Raw genomic sequence first — 15,480 nt, 5'->3', positions numbered from 1 at the left:
AAGAAACAATTTGAATGTTAAGTGCTTAAGTTCAATTTTTAAAAGAGATTATATTCCTCTAGTGTTTACTTTTCAGAAGATTCTATGAAATATATAATTGGATTCCAAAGTTTATAAGTGAATTTACTGAGCAATTCCATAACAAAAAGTGGTTTTCCTGATCACATTTACATGTTTAAAAGTATCTGAGAAGAGTAATAACATTTTATCACAAGAGAAATCTAGTTAACCTGAAAGCATTCATGTTTATAGTATAGGGAGTTGCCCTATAATTCTGTTCTGCTCATTTTATTACACTATGCTGTTTCTCATATTTTCAATACATACAGTTGGGCTAGTTATCATTATACTTGTAAACAAAGAAATTTTAAAACTCTGTTTCTCAGTAGATGAAAAATATCTATAAAGGATGTCATAGAACATTAATAGCTCTTTTTTATTGAGCATTTACTCTACGCCATCCTTTGGTTAAGTACCTTAAATGTACCATATGCTTTCATATAATGAGGTTTAATATAATATAAATATGGGTGAGATTTCCTGAAGGTGGGCAATTTCCTTTTACCAAGGCATAACCAGCAGAGTACCTGGCACACTCTAAATAGTCAATACCTTTTGAATAAACAAATAAATGATCTGCAAACCTAAGAAATAGAAAACGTCCTATCTTCTTACGTAAAGAATGAGGATTGGGAATTAACCCCTTCCCTGTTCCCCTGACACACCTTGAAATACAGTATCTTCCATAACAGATGACCTTGAAATCTAATACATGACTTCAAAATAAATGTTTTTATTACTCTCCCTTCCTATGCAATGGCAACTCTTTTCTCAATTATATATAGTCAATATTACTTTGATACAAATACATACCTTCTTTTAAGAACACAGTAATTTCAGACTTGTATTTTAATCAATTGATGAGCATGTGTTTATTTTCGCCAATGCCTTTGAAGGGTATATCAAAATAAGTCTCCTTCCCAATAAGAATTTTAATAGTCTCAGGTTCCTTAATACCTTCAAATTGAAACTTAATCATAAATGCAGTTTTTTTCAATAATATAATGGAAATCAGTCAATGTTAATGTTTTTCTTTTTTAATATCTGGATTTTCAGATAAGAATATTTTTCTTAATGCTGTTTTGAAAATACAACTAAGTATTAAAAAATACCTATTTCGATGTGCAAGAAGTTCAATAGAATTTAAAAAAAATTTTTTTTAATCCTCACTTAAGGACATGTTTGCTGATTTTAGAGAGAGGGGAAGGGCAGAGAAGGAGGGAGGGAGGGAGGGAGGGCGAGAAGGGGGTGGAGGAGAGAGAGAGAATATGAATGAATGAGAAACATCGATTGGTTGACTTCCATATGTGCCCTGGAGATCAAACTACAACCTAGGTGTGTGTCCTGACTGGGAATTAAACCCACAACCTTTTGGTGTATGGGACGGTGCTCCAACCAACTGAATCACACTGGCCAGGGCCTTTTAACTTTATTATCAAAAGTGGTTCTAATATTGACTACAACACCATCACAGTAATGATAAGTCATTTCATTTATATTTAACATCATAAATTATATCACAAGAGCATGGCATTGTCTAGGCAGAGTTATATTTTCCATTATTTCTATGAACAAATGGAGTACTTAGAAAAATGGAAATATATTCTTTGAATAAAAGTTGCCTAATTATGTTTATTCTCAAGCATTTTGTTAGCTAAGTTATTTCATTTCCAAAGTAAACACTCTATAGATAATTAAGTTATGACTCTTGTGTTATTTGGCATTTTAAAAATTGAGATAAAAGATAAAGACTCAGAAATGTTGCACTTACATACATGCAATTAAACATTTATCATGATAGCTGGAGATACACAAAAAATATATTTGCTCAATATAAAGTGTAGAAAGTAAGTACTACTGATACTATTAAAATAATGATATGGAATATGTACAAATTACACATTTTACTACTCTAGCCAACACGTTCTCAGGCCAACACTACAGGAAAAATAAAGGGTAAAAAAATGGATGGTTCATTTCAGACAAGCGGTCAATTAAATTCATTCATGATAAATGAGGTTCTGAAATCTATATCTTAGTGTTAAATTTAGCCAGAAAAAAGAGTTGTAATTGAACAACTTGTTATAATTCAGTATATTACCCTCTTCATATAGTAAAGCTGTAGTCAAAATGACATGCTATCTACAAGGCCAACTCTAGTGGCTAAAGAACCACATGTGACACGTCTATTGTGTAGACTTTCTTCACCATTTTAAATCACCTCTTTAACACACATATATTTACACAGGAGATTAGTCAGTTCCTGATTTCTATACATAAATACACCTTGTTTAAGCTGGTTTATGTGGAAATCACTGTGAAATTCCAATTAAGTGCTCCATTTTTTTTACATGCTCCTACTTTGACATTGCCAATCCATCTGAGCATGTCATTGCTGGCATATTGAATAGTGTTAGGAAATAACCATTTAAAGCAATGCAATGCATTGAAAAATATATATTATAATTTAAAATAGTTGCAAACCACGTACTTTTTAGTGCAATGAGCAAAAAAAGGAAACTCAAGTGTGATAAAAACCAAGTGACAAGTTGACAGATGTGTTAAAACTTTTGTAAGCCATTAAGAACGACTTTGAAGATGCTCTGAAAAGAGCAGAAAGCAAGGCAATTTTGTCCTGGATGATATGCATTTCAAAGCCCATCAATGCATTCTAGCTGCAGTCACTGTATCATTTATCACGTTAGGAGCAATTCATCACAGGCTTGCTGAGCAATGCTCACGATAATAATATTTAAGGAGTGCCTACCATTCACCAGGCACTGGACTGGCTATGAATTTAACACATTCTACCTCATTTAGTCATTAATATTCAACCTCAAATAGGCATGCATCTGGAATGTGATGGTGACTGTTTTCAGCACATGGGTTTTCCTACGGAAAAGATGCACACTGTCAGGTTCTACAGCAAGAGGTTAGGTTCTCTTCATACAACACTTTGGGATGCTCCCAATTTTGTATCCTGCCAACAAATCTAACTTCCAGATTCTCTGGGAAACTGTTACAAGTTACAAACAAATGACTTTAAAATTTTGGAACTAAACTGTCTGCCTACAAATGACTAAAAAGCACTTATTATTCACAGAAAACTTCATGAACTTCTTAATCAGATGTTCTGACCTATCTGAAAGCAAAGAATCAAAACCTCTATCAATTACTTTTAATGTTTAATTAAGATGGGAACTTAGAGCCAACTTAATGATGAGCTGGCCTGATTTTTTGTTTTGTTTTAACTTAATCAACTAGCTGGTTCTGGGACCTAAGTATCCCACAGCCAAGGACAGTTAAAGCCTAGCTACAGAGAAATTATTTTCAAAATTCTGTTGTCTAGAAAGCAAGCAATAAATTTTTAAATTTGTTACTTCCTTTCTTCTTTACTAGTGGAGAGGAACAACGGGTATCTAACTGGGATAAATCCCATTCTTTTTATTGTCAAAGCAAACTGTGGTACTAACTGACGTGAGCTGACATTCCAAAGAAAGAATACTAAAGGCCACTAATAAAACCTTCAAATAAATTTCAGGAGCCTGCTGCAGTGCTGCACCGCTTGGGCAGATGTGGAGAAGGGTGAGGGGAAATGAGCAGAGGTCCCGAGATGTCTTCCTAATGCAAAAATAAAGGGTCAAAAATACCTCGGGAAAGAACAGGGAATTAAATAATTTCAAAATGATCTCTTTCAAGTACCAGGTACACTGGCACTGGGAATAAAGAAATCTAAACTTCTGACCTAAAAATAATACATAGTTGAGCAGACTATCTGGAGTAAAATGGACCCAAAATTGAGACTGATGAATGGCAACCATCTGTCTTGAGTAGTAAGACTTAAGAAATATCAGTTATCCAATGATGTGTTATTTTACCACACAGCCTGTAAATAAATTCATTTATGTGATCTATGTGCAAACCTGCCTTCCATCACAAGGGAAAGCAAGTCAATTAAGTCCATCCTTTACCTTTCTGCTTATCAGAAGACAACAGAAATCAGCATTTTATAATTATTATTATTACTATTATAATTTGCCTTGAGTATTTCAGAGATAGAAAAACAAAGGTCTTAATGTTCTGGCACACAGCTCATGAGAAGTTAAATCATGTGCAGTGTCTACTTGCTTGATTCTGTCTTTTAATTCCATGCAAATAATATTTATTGCATATCTATCAAATGCCACATAATTCACTGTGTGTTGGGAGTAAAAAGATGAAGAAGGATAGTTTCCCTCCCTGGGAGAATTTCTATTTTTTTAATGTTCTTTAACTTACAGATTTTAAATCTGCTGGTCAAAGAAATAAAATTTACATTTCTCCATCCTCTAAATGTAATGTTGTTCTGTCAAATATTCCTCAAGAAGGAGATGAGATGTAAGAAAATTCATAGTGTGTGTTTTCCTAACAAATGGTTCTCAACCCTAATACACATTAGAATTATCTAGAGTACTTTCCAAAGATACAGATGCCTGGGCCCCACACCAACTGGATTAAATCAGGCTGGCTGGGAGTGGGCCCTGTAGCACAGCATTTTTTTCAAAAGCCGCACAGTGATTATAATGTATAGTCAGGATAAGACCACTGGGAAGAACACAAAACAATACCTTTATTATATAATTTGAGATCAACTCTAAAAAAAAAAAGGCAATATATAAAAGAAGCAGCATGGTCCAGACTTCCACTGAAATACAGAAACAAGGGGCGGGGAAAGAAGAAGAATGCTGTTAGGAAGGCTCTGTCAAAGACTTTAAGCAGGAAAATTATCTTAATGCCAACCTTGATTTGGAAGGTAATTGGAATGGCAAAAGGAAAAAGGGGGTTTGAAGAAGGAACGGTGGCATTAACAAGAAAGAGGGCAAGGTTGGTGGTGACATGTGGGGCAGGTGAAGGCGACCACCCTGACTGCTGGGACAAGGCCAAAGGAGCGAACGTTTTGAATGTTTTTATTTAATCTGATAGTCAGAGGGGAATAATTAAGGTTTTCGTGAGCAGCTTAGTGATATGACAAAAGCTATATGTTCGAAAATTTCACCCGGCAGTGGGGGACAGGATGTGGTGGGGCGAGGAGGGGCTGAAAGGAAGGATCCCACTGCCCTAACAATATGCTGTAGCAATGGGTGACAATAACCATTTATTTAGATACTCCTACTGTCTTCCTCTATATCCTTACAATGCCAACAGGCGGGCTGAGTCCAGCTTCTCCTCAGCCTAGTTCATCGCAGGAATCCAAGGTGGGAACTACCCTCCCGCTGCTTCTCCCTTCAAGGAGTCTCCATTAGATCTCTTTAAAAAATGAGCTAAATTTAAGGAAACCCTTTGCTCTTTTTATTATCATAAAGTTGAAGTCATAGAAGAGAATACCATCACAGAATAATATTATGTGTAGCTCTCAAAACTCTAAAAGCCTTAATGAAGGCTCCTTGAGCTCCCAGTTACCCCAGGCCCGTCAGGAATTGTTTCTGAAGGTGGTTATCCTGATTTTACCCTGTGGCAGATTTTAAAGGGCCGGAAATTATTTGGCACTCCTCCCATTCAGCAGTGGGGTCTATTTCCCATTTTCTTACTTTTGGGGTGGTCTTGCTGCCTTGCTTGACCAAGGAATATATAAGAAGTGACATTCTGGAATTCCCAAGGCTCAGTCATAAGAAGCTCCGAGTTACATCCTGGGTTTCTTGCAATGTTTGCTCTTATAAATCTCCCTCTCAGAACCCAGGCGCCAGGCTATAAAAAGATCAAAACACTTGGAAAGTCCAAGTGTGGATGTTGGAACAGCTCTAGTTGAGCACCCAGTCAACAGCCAGCATCTCTGTCAGCCATGTGAGTAGCCATCCTGGACATCCAGCCAGTTGAGCCTTCAGATGACTGCAGCCCAGCTGACATCTATCCTCAATGAGATTCAAAGGGAGAACCACCCAGTTGAGCCCAACCTACAAAAGTGAGAGAGAAAGCCCAACTGGTGTGGCTCAGTGGTTGTGTATTGACCCATGCCCGGTTTGTGGGCTCAGTCTCACTCAGGTAGGCGATGTGCAGGAGCTAGCTGATCGATGTTTCCCTTTCATCGATGTTTTTATCTCTTTCTCCTTCTCTCTTCCTCTCTGAAATCGATAAAAACGTATTTTTTTGAATGAGAGAAAATGATAAATTGTTCCTTTAAGCCTCTAAATTTGGAGACGGTTTCTTACATCGTCACGCCCCTTTTACAGTGTTTTAACTATGGTGAAATGATGGAAAGGAGTCTTTCACATCTTCCCCTGGATGTTATCAATGGGCTTTTGAGCTGTGTATTTGAAAGTCAAATGCTGACCCTAACGTCGCTTCTCATTTAGAAATGAAGCAGCAGAAGTTCAAGGAGATTACATGAATTGCTTGGGGTTGTATAATCAGTAATATAAAGACCGTAGATGTAAATCTAGACTATAAAATTAGAGAAGTGCTGCTAGAACCAGCTTAGAAAATAGACAGTATTTTGAAATTTACCCAATTTGCCATTTCTGCTTTGGAGAAAGTACTGGCAAACTTTCAACATAAAGGGTCATCTAGTAAATACATTAGACTCTGCATGCCATACAGTTTTTGTTGCAGCTATCAATGTATAGTGCAAAAGTACCTATAGAAAACATATAAGCAAGGAGGAGAGACTGTTCCTGCTTTGAAGAATCTCACTGTCTTTTGGTTTCACACCCAACATAACTGTAGAATTGATTCAACACACCTGAAGTCAATCCAGCCCTAGGTTATTAGTCTATTACAAAACTTACCAACAGTCATGATTTTTATTCTCTTTTAATGTACATAAGTCCTATCAAAAAATAGCTTACGAACTCCTTCACACATTTCTATTTGAAAAGTGAGAGATTTGCCCTGGCCAGTGTGGCTCAGTTGGTTGGAGCACTGTCCTATGCACCAAAAGGTTGAGAGTTCGATTCCCAGTCAGGGCACATAACCAAGTTGTGGGTTTGATCCCCACTTAGGGCATGTAAGGGAGGCAACTAATCAATGTTTCTCACATCCATGCTTCTCTCTCTCTCTCCCTCGCCCTTCCTCTCTCTCTAAAAAACAGTGTAATCATATCCTCGGGTTAGGATTAAAAAAAAAAGTGTCAGAAATTTAAAGTTTTAAAGAACAAGAAATTTTGAGTCCTCTCAAGAGGACTAGTAGAAATGTATACAGTATAGATTCTATTTCTGATGATCACTTAGAATTAATAAAATTAATGTTATGGCATGGTGCTTGAACATGTGAAAGAAAAGTGAAAAACCTAGTGTGTCTCTGGAATATTTATAAACAAGAAGGCAACTAAATATTCAAGCAATATATAGAAAAAGACTTGAACACTTTTTTCTTTCCTTTTTCCGGATGCTTTGGTTTGAAACAAAAGTCTAAAAACTTATAGAGGCTTTTTGATCTTTGACTTCAGAGAGAATTTTAATGCCGTAAGTTCACATAACTCACAAAAAAATGTGCCCCTGAAGTATTCCCAAATAATGGCTGGTTGACAAAATGAATAATGCTATTAAATACAAAATCGGTAGAGTGATGAACCGCTCAGCATTGCCAAATCAAGTATTGACTGGAGGCTAAAGAGAATGAAAGGAAAGATTTCATTAAAAGTGGAAACATTACTGAAAGTAAAATAAAATAGTTTTGAATATACAAGGGTCTGGTAAGCACATTCTACATTAAGGCAAAAATCCAATTTTTTACTAAGAGAGTATAAAGTAGAAGCATGATCTAATGAAGTCTTAAATAGAGATTCTAACAAGCAGTCCTAGATAAAAATCATATTGTTTCTTTTTACAATTTTCCTCTTTATTTCTGACAATAGCCAGGTGTATTTGAATAAAACTTTGAAATTTGCTGATTTAAAAATTGTGTACCTTCACTAGCAAAAAAAAATCAGTGTAATTAAGAAAAAACTTTTAGAGTCTCTGTTAACCCAAGATTAAGTAGACAAACACTGTATTACGAGCTACGAAGCAAGTCCCCTCAAAAGACGTAATAAGATGGATTCTAAAATTACGGACAATATCACCAATAGACAGGGTGGTAGAAAACAAGCTGAGTGAGGAGTTAATGAAGCATTTACATCCCTCACCCTAACATGAGGACACATTAGTTTAAACATTTTAAAGATAACATTTCACTTCTTTAAAAACATTCATAACAAAGAATCTCAAAGTATTTTATAAACACATCTATTACCCCTTATTTTCAAGTTGCTGCCATGTCTATCATTGTTCAGCAGCAAACCTAACCATAAAATGTCTTCTTAGAGCAAAAGGAGACCTTTTTCTGGTGGGCACAAGAACAGGAAGGAAGTGACACACTCAAAGAGGAATCCAACGGAGTCCAATACATAGCTCTGTTTCCAACATCTGAGCTACATTTATGACAAACAAATGCAGATAAAATCACTGTTGACAATCCCTTTAAATTGCCCACAACATATGGCATCCTTTAGCTTCCTGCAGGTCACCTTGAACTCTCTGAATCCTAAGTTTATTTCTGCATAAATCCATATGCAATTTTCTGGGCACTGAAACCATTGTGCCTCTTAAAATAACCCTCAAATTCTTAAAGTGAGTATTAATTAAGGGGAACATTCTAAAATGTTCCTACTTGCCTTCTGAATTTACTCCTGTTTCATTATTAAACCTCAATAGCTTTCAATACATGTTAACAGACTGAGATTCCTTGTTGTTAAGGTGAAGTAGCGAAGCATATGTTAGGGGCTGGGAGAGGGCTAGGTGCTAAAGTCAGAGGCAAATTAAATGCACATAAATTACCCTGAGTAGTTTCAACTCAGACATTATTTTGTAAGGGCTGTGCCTTAGTCAGTCAGTACCAGAAGTAAAGGAACTATCAGCCCTATTGATTCTCTTCACTGCAAGAACTTCTGTTGAACCTGAAGGAATTTACTTCATGAACCATGTAAAAGTTATTAATATGTTAATATAACTCCAAATATATGTTAATCAGGTTACAAAACATATTGGGATATAGTAAGAATATGGTTTAGTATTATCTACAAATTCCAAAAAAGATAGTTGGGGTGATGGCCTGAGGAAGGAACCACTTGAATGGGTTCCATCATTATTTGGGTTCCCCATTCCCTTTGTCCTTAGCATCATCAACATTCAAGATGCTGTGATCTGAATTTGCCAAAACAAATCTATAGAAGAGTGTTAGCAGAAATAAGTGACACACTCTGGCTTTAAAAATCAGATCATAAAGTCTTCATTTGAACTGGAATCCCCACTTGCAGCACAAATCCATCTTCTCCCTCTCCAAGTGCCTAAAATGTGAGAGAAGCTATTTTATTTCACACTTTCAGTGTATCTCAGTGAAAATGAAAAAACAACAACAACCCTACCAATTTGAGCACAAAACATAATTTAAAACAGAATCAAGGATTAATAAGTAAAAAGTAACTGAGACTGAGGGGTGGGCAAAAAACTAGAGGGCACATTAATTATTAATGGTAAGAAACAATCCTAACGGGGCCAGAAAAACTACTACGGACCTGGTTCCATTTCTGTGCTATACAGTACAATTTACTTGGCAAAGTTGCTTGAAGAAGAAAAAAAGAACAGTTCAATTCACCTATCCAGAATACACACTTAATTCTTTTATATGCAGCATAAGGAGTAGATTTAATAATCAATAAATTGTACTGAGGAAATTATTTTTATGTCAAACATTTTCTAAAATGCTTAAAATAACAAAGGTTATTAAAAAGCAAGGCTATTTACTCTCTTTTGAAGATAATTTGAAGAACCAAAATAAATTTAAAATTTTCAGCTTTTTACATTTCAAGACTGTCTTTTATATACAAAAAGATGAATATTTTAATCTAGCATAAGATTCAGCAAATAACAACAATAAACTTCTGGGGAAGGATCTCTGACGATTAGAATTTACTTGCAAACCCTCCTGGTTTCCACTAATAAATTACACTGTGTAACAGATCCAAGACTTATTTTTTCAGATACAACCCCTGGAGGTGAACCTTCTTACTACCTATTATTGTACTAACTGTGCCCCTCTCTACCCTTGAGGAATGGCCTTTGATTTTTAGAGTAAAGTTTTTACACTACTCTATATGAATAACTTGGCAACATATAGCTCTAGAGTGTTTCTTTTCTTGCCCTAAATACTCAGACTTGCCAATTTTTAGGGACAAAGCACTGACAGCTACACCTTCGTCCATGACCTGTAAATAAACCTGTGTTACTATTTAACTGTAATAAGATAAAGGGGAAAGCCCGTTTCTTTTATAGGCTCAGATACAAAATCACATCTGGTTTATTAGTGTGATACATGTAACTGATTATCCCTCATTCGTTTCTCATATTCAGTGAAAGACTAATCTAGGGAATATGAAGATTTGGGGCAATTTTTTTTTTCTTTCACAAGTTCACAAATGTTTAAACTGATACTTCAGACCAAAACAATACTCATTGTAGTATTGTTTAATACTACAATGGAATAATCATTGGAAGTGAAATAATCATTGTAGGGAAATATCTGGCCTATTGAGAGGATTAAAGCAGCTAACAATTTCAAAAACGCTTGGTAAACCATAAAGTAGTACAGAACATGGGATATGAGCTCCACAGGGGTAGAAACAGTTACCTGTTTTGTCTGCTGACTATCCCAATGGCCTAGAATGGAGCCTGACACATGGAAGACAATAAGCATTTGCTGAATGAATGAAATACATGGTATAATTCATAATGGGTAACAAAAATAATGAAGCAGAAATGTATCCCCTAGTTAAATAGTGTTGTATTTCACCAATGTACTTAAAAGAACTCTGGGTTTTTTATGCAACATGCAGATGGGTGCCCTCAACAAATTAAGGATGAAAAAATAATGGGTAGTCAATAGGCTGAAATGATTAAAAATCACATTTTGTGATCTACTCTTAAGGTAGTGTCTAAAGGATCAGAACTGGTGTTCACTGCCTTTTCAGAGAGAAATACTGTTATCCTTCTGAAAACAGTAGCTTTTCTATGTCCTTTAAGTTCTCTACAGAACATAATCACTTTCATTCTCACCTAATTTTCAGGTGATAGCCAACACTGTCAGCGCTCACGGTAACTCCATCATTCTACATAGTATAACGTAATTCCTATAATATTTGATAAGGCAAGAATATGTCATTTAAATAAAACTGGGCAATGTTCAGAAAACTACATTCTTTGTCAATATAAAAATAAATGAATGTAAATGCTCATTTTAAGCAGCATATTTGTGGGCACAAATTTACAGGGCTTAAATTTTCTTCTTGAGAGATTTTTCTAGTTTCAAAAATTAAATGCGCTCTATACAAGAATGATTTTTTTGAAATAAGGTTTGTTCAAATGAAAATTAACTTAAGAGAACATAAAATCTTCAACAAGGACTGGATAAAATATTAGGAAAAATATATGCTTAAACTATATTAGAATATTTCAAAGGAAAATATAAATTCTGATACTCTTAATTATTCCAAAAATCATTTTTTTTGGTATTTTGACACTTTAATAAGCACACAAGAATGAATATGTTCTTGAAAATAAAAAGAATGTAGTTAGGAAATTCTTTTACCAATAATTGCAATCTTGAAAGAAACAAATAGGTATGCGAAATTATTTTTCAGAGTTATTGACATACCTGCATTTGATAGCGTTTGGTTTATTTAAATTTAATCTGTAAAATCTACAAAGGTTAAAATTAAATAATTTTCCATTGTTGAGTAGCAAATCATGATCAGGAGTAATACAAGGGTCCTTGAGAAATAACTATGAACATAATGTAAACAAACCAAAAGTTATGCACATCACTAAATTTCCTGAAAATGTTACTTTTATGAGACATTATTTACTAACTCTTGTCTACCTGAACCTGCTTTATATGTTTCTAATTTTCCTGCAACTTCAAAAAGAGAGTGGCCCAAAATTCCAAGGCTTATAAACTTTGCCCTAACAGTATTTGTTCCTATCCCAAGGTGCAAAAAAGACTTCCCAGAACTTAGGTTTTACACTATGTGAATGAGACCGGTGCTCATATAATTATATTTGTTCCATTCTGTTAGTAACCATTTCAAAGTGAAAGGCCAGGACAGGTTCTAAACATGTTAAATTCTATAAAGCCATTAGCAATAAATTGGATCCGGCAGTTTACTGGGACAATGGAATCTGCTGAAAAAGCATCTATTAGTCATTTTGGACAAATCCATCGGGATTAAAAGAATGAGTTAAGATCGTCTAAGGACACAGACTCCCCCCCACCCCCACCCCAAAAAATCCAACTGGATCTCAGCTTCCGAGTCTCTGAGAGGCTTTTCCGCAGCCCCTCCAGAAGCTTTAGCTAATATTTGACTAAACTGCCCATCCTCTCTCCATTCACACCGCTTAAGTTTCATGCGGGAATTAAAACAAACCCTTCTTTCGGTAAATTCCCATTTATTGGTGAACTTCCTACTCCAGGTGCCAATTCAGCTGTTTCAACGCAGCACGAAGAGAAAGACCTGAGTTCCTTGCGCCTTAGTGATCCAAAGTGAACTTGGCCCGAGTCTCCCTCCACGGATCTCCGCGAGCGTCCTTCGAGGGCCCGACCCCCGCGACACTTTAAGCGGCAAACGCCCCGAAAACGGGCCCCGCCAGGCGCTCCTAAGCCCGCAGGTTTCCAGCGAGCCGGCGTCGCGCGGCCTCCCGGACAGGGGCGGGCGGGCAAAAACGCTCAACGTGGGAAACTCCGTGGAACTGGTCCACCGAGCCCAGACCGAGGGACGGGGCTGTCTGTCCTTCATGGCACCTTCAGGGCTTCTCCCCAAAGGCCCGAAAATCCACGTAGCCCTACCCCTGGCTGAAAGAAGGGGACAGAGAGGAAGCTGGTGGCGAGGGATGCTGGGGGTGGGTGGGTGGAATCACAATTAGCGGTTGTCACCCTCCTTACCCCGAAAGTGGCAGCTCCTCTAAGACTGGAGATGTCCTAGGACCGCTCCCAGCCCGGCGGGTCCCTGCGCACTGGGGCCGGCGCGCCCTCCGCGCCGCGCGCCTCGCCGCGCGCCCAGGTCCCGGGACCCTCTGGACGCGAACGGGAAGGGGGAGCGGGCTCACCTGGGGCTGAAGCGTGGAAGGCACACTCTCGGTCCCCCGGAGCCCGGCCCGGCAGCCTCGCGCCGTCCGCCGAGGGGCTGAGCACTTGAAAAGCCCACCGCGTGCCGTAGGGCGCCCCGCCGGGGCTGACTCGCTCGGCGGCAGGGCACAGCTTCAGGGGCACGGGGCTGGCGGGCAGGGGCCGGACCTGCGCGCCCGCGGTGGCGGCGGCCGCGGCGAGAGCTGCCGCCGGGCCGGGGGGCGGGGGCGGGGGCGGCTGCAGCCCGGGCGGCGGGGCGCCCCCAGCGCGCAGCAAGTTCTCGATCAGGAAACTCTTGCCCAGGTTTCCAAAGCCGGGCGCTGCGGGGAAGTTGAGGAGCGCGGAGGAAGCCACCACGTCCCAGTACGCGCCGGCGTGCGCCGCCACGGCGCTGGGCAGCATGGTGCGGCGCCCGGCCGCTCGCGCGCCCGTCTCCAGCCCGCGCGCCCTGGGGAAGGAGGAGAGGGCACCGAGGACGCCGGTAGGCTTGGAACGGTATTATTTATTTGGGTCGGGCGTTTTTTTAAAAGGAGGGGAGGAGTGAGTGTGGGAGGGGGAAGCTGTGCGTTTTCCTGGCCCGCGGTGGAGGCTCCGGGGGCGCCGGGGGCGTCCCTCCCGCTTTCTATGCAGATCCGGACCGGATTTTTTTTTTTTTTTTTAAGAAAGCTGGAAGGTGTGTCCAGCTCATCCATTCATGTCACCCGGCCCTCAAAGTGACAGACGCAACCAACAATAAGGGCAGCCCCAAGAGTCCGAGCTTTGGCAAGGGGAGGGGAGGAGGTGGGCGTGGAGGCGACGTGCACCGGGAGTCGCCAGGCCCCCTCTCGGGCTGTGCTCGGGAGCAGCCCTGGAGCGGGAGTTGCCCCTGGGGCAGGAAGTCGCGTGCAGCCAGCTAGGAGCGCCCTGGTCGGTGTCCGCTCTGTGTTCCACCTGTTGGCTCTCCAGTGTTGATGTCGCTTCTTCAGGAGCCAAGGGACATCCAGGGAAAGTAAACGGAGCTGGTCGTGTCTGGAAAGGCTAGTTATCAGAAAATGTCACAGGTGTTACAGAGACTGTTGTGGCAGTGCAGCTGAAAAGTTACCTTTAAAGAGTGGGTGGTTTTCGTATTTTTTTAAGGGTGTGAATCCTGAGAAAGAAAATAACCTAGTAAGAAGGGCTCTTAGTGGCTTAACTGGGCTCATTAAAAAACAAAACAAAAAACAGAGCTTAGCAGCCAATTCTAAACAAAACCGCACCTTAGTGTAAAGTCAGCACTGAATGGCCTGCCTAACAGTATCCTGCCGCCTGAGCCAACCCTTATGAAGGAGTTTCGGGAATTGTATTTCAACCAATAGGAGTGAGACTTAACCTGTCCAATCAGAGCTGCACAGCTATATTTTATTAGCATTTTCACTGACCAATCAGAGTGGCTCCATTCTGACCAATCAGTACAGTGCCTTTTGGACCAATCAAAGTGTGAAGATGTGGAGGCCAGACCAATCAAGAAGGGGGGGGTCAGCGCTTTTTTTTCTCTATATAAGTCCCCTCCTCTCGGGCCCGGAGAGCGCCTTTTCCCTTCCCGCTGAGGGCTGTTTCCGTGGCTGGAGTCGAGGTACCGGAGATGTTTTGCCAGAGCAGCGGGCAGCCGTGCAGCCAGCGCGGGACCTCGCCGCAGGGCCTCGTGACGGTTGTGCTGGTCCACAGCCATGCCGTGTCGTAATGGAGCTGCGCTGTGTCCCAGCTGAGATGTGCGCGCCTGCTTAAGCTTCCTCCGTCGCACCCGAATTGGGGCGTCCTGTTGGTGTCGAATTGGCACCAGTGACCATTGGTTGACAAGGGTAAAGGAAACAACTTTCTCTTGCAGAACTTTTAAGAAATTTAAGTAATTCGTTTCCAGTTACTCTTTAATGAGATTTGATTTCGTGTGCTGGATTGGGGGGGAGGGGCCTTTGATTTCAGAGTTCACACTGAGCCTCAACCACTGTTTTCAAGCCGCTGCTCACCCTCCTCCCCATCCTGAGCTGTGCCAATATTCCGGTACATCTGGGGCCTCTTCAGTTAAGTTTCACAGGGGACACTTTGAAGGCCGAGGGCAGGCAAGAGTCTCCCGGCTGTGGGGAAGGGAAATACTGGTGGTTTCAACCATTCGGTGTTTATACGCCCAACCCCTGTCTTCCAGAGGCTGTATCTTCCTCCACTGGAAGCCAGTTGCTGTCTTCCACTTTCTGTTGTTTTTCCCTGCCTTCTCTTACACTTGTTCTCTGCCAGTGTCCTGTCAGGATTTCTTTGTGGCTTCTTACCTTTTTTATTTAT

The 15,480-nt window shown here is 40.0% G+C and overlaps 1 protein-coding gene and 1 long non-coding RNA gene across 3 annotated transcripts in view; one reads left to right on the top strand and one right to left on the bottom strand.

The window, feature by feature from the left end:
• Window positions 1-14,047, bottom strand: part of DBX2 (developing brain homeobox 2) — a 39,461-nt gene extending 25,414 nt beyond the window's left edge. Inside the window, exon 1 of one of the 2 annotated variants that reach the window (XM_081131042.1) lies at window positions 13,170-14,047. In XM_081131042.1, coding sequence (XP_080987168.1) covers window positions 13,170-13,590 — 421 coding nt within the window. In that variant the 5' untranslated portion in view covers window positions 13,591-14,047. The remainder of the gene's footprint in view (window positions 1-13,169) is intronic. The other variant, XM_081131041.1, reaches the window with a different exon arrangement.
• The window catches only part of LOC308554151, a 92,095-nt gene continuing 90,196 nt past the window's right edge, over window positions 13,582-15,480 (top strand). The window contains exon 1 of the long non-coding RNA XR_013998348.1: window positions 13,582-13,669. This is a non-coding gene — a long non-coding RNA (uncharacterized lncRNA). The remainder of the gene's footprint in view (window positions 13,670-15,480) is intronic.

This window comes from Miniopterus schreibersii (assembly GCF_964146895.1).
Source record: "Miniopterus schreibersii genome assembly, chromosome: 2".
Taxonomy (NCBI): domain Eukaryota; kingdom Metazoa; phylum Chordata; class Mammalia; order Chiroptera; family Miniopteridae; genus Miniopterus; species Miniopterus schreibersii.
This window is presented reverse-complemented; position numbering and strand designations above follow the sequence as displayed.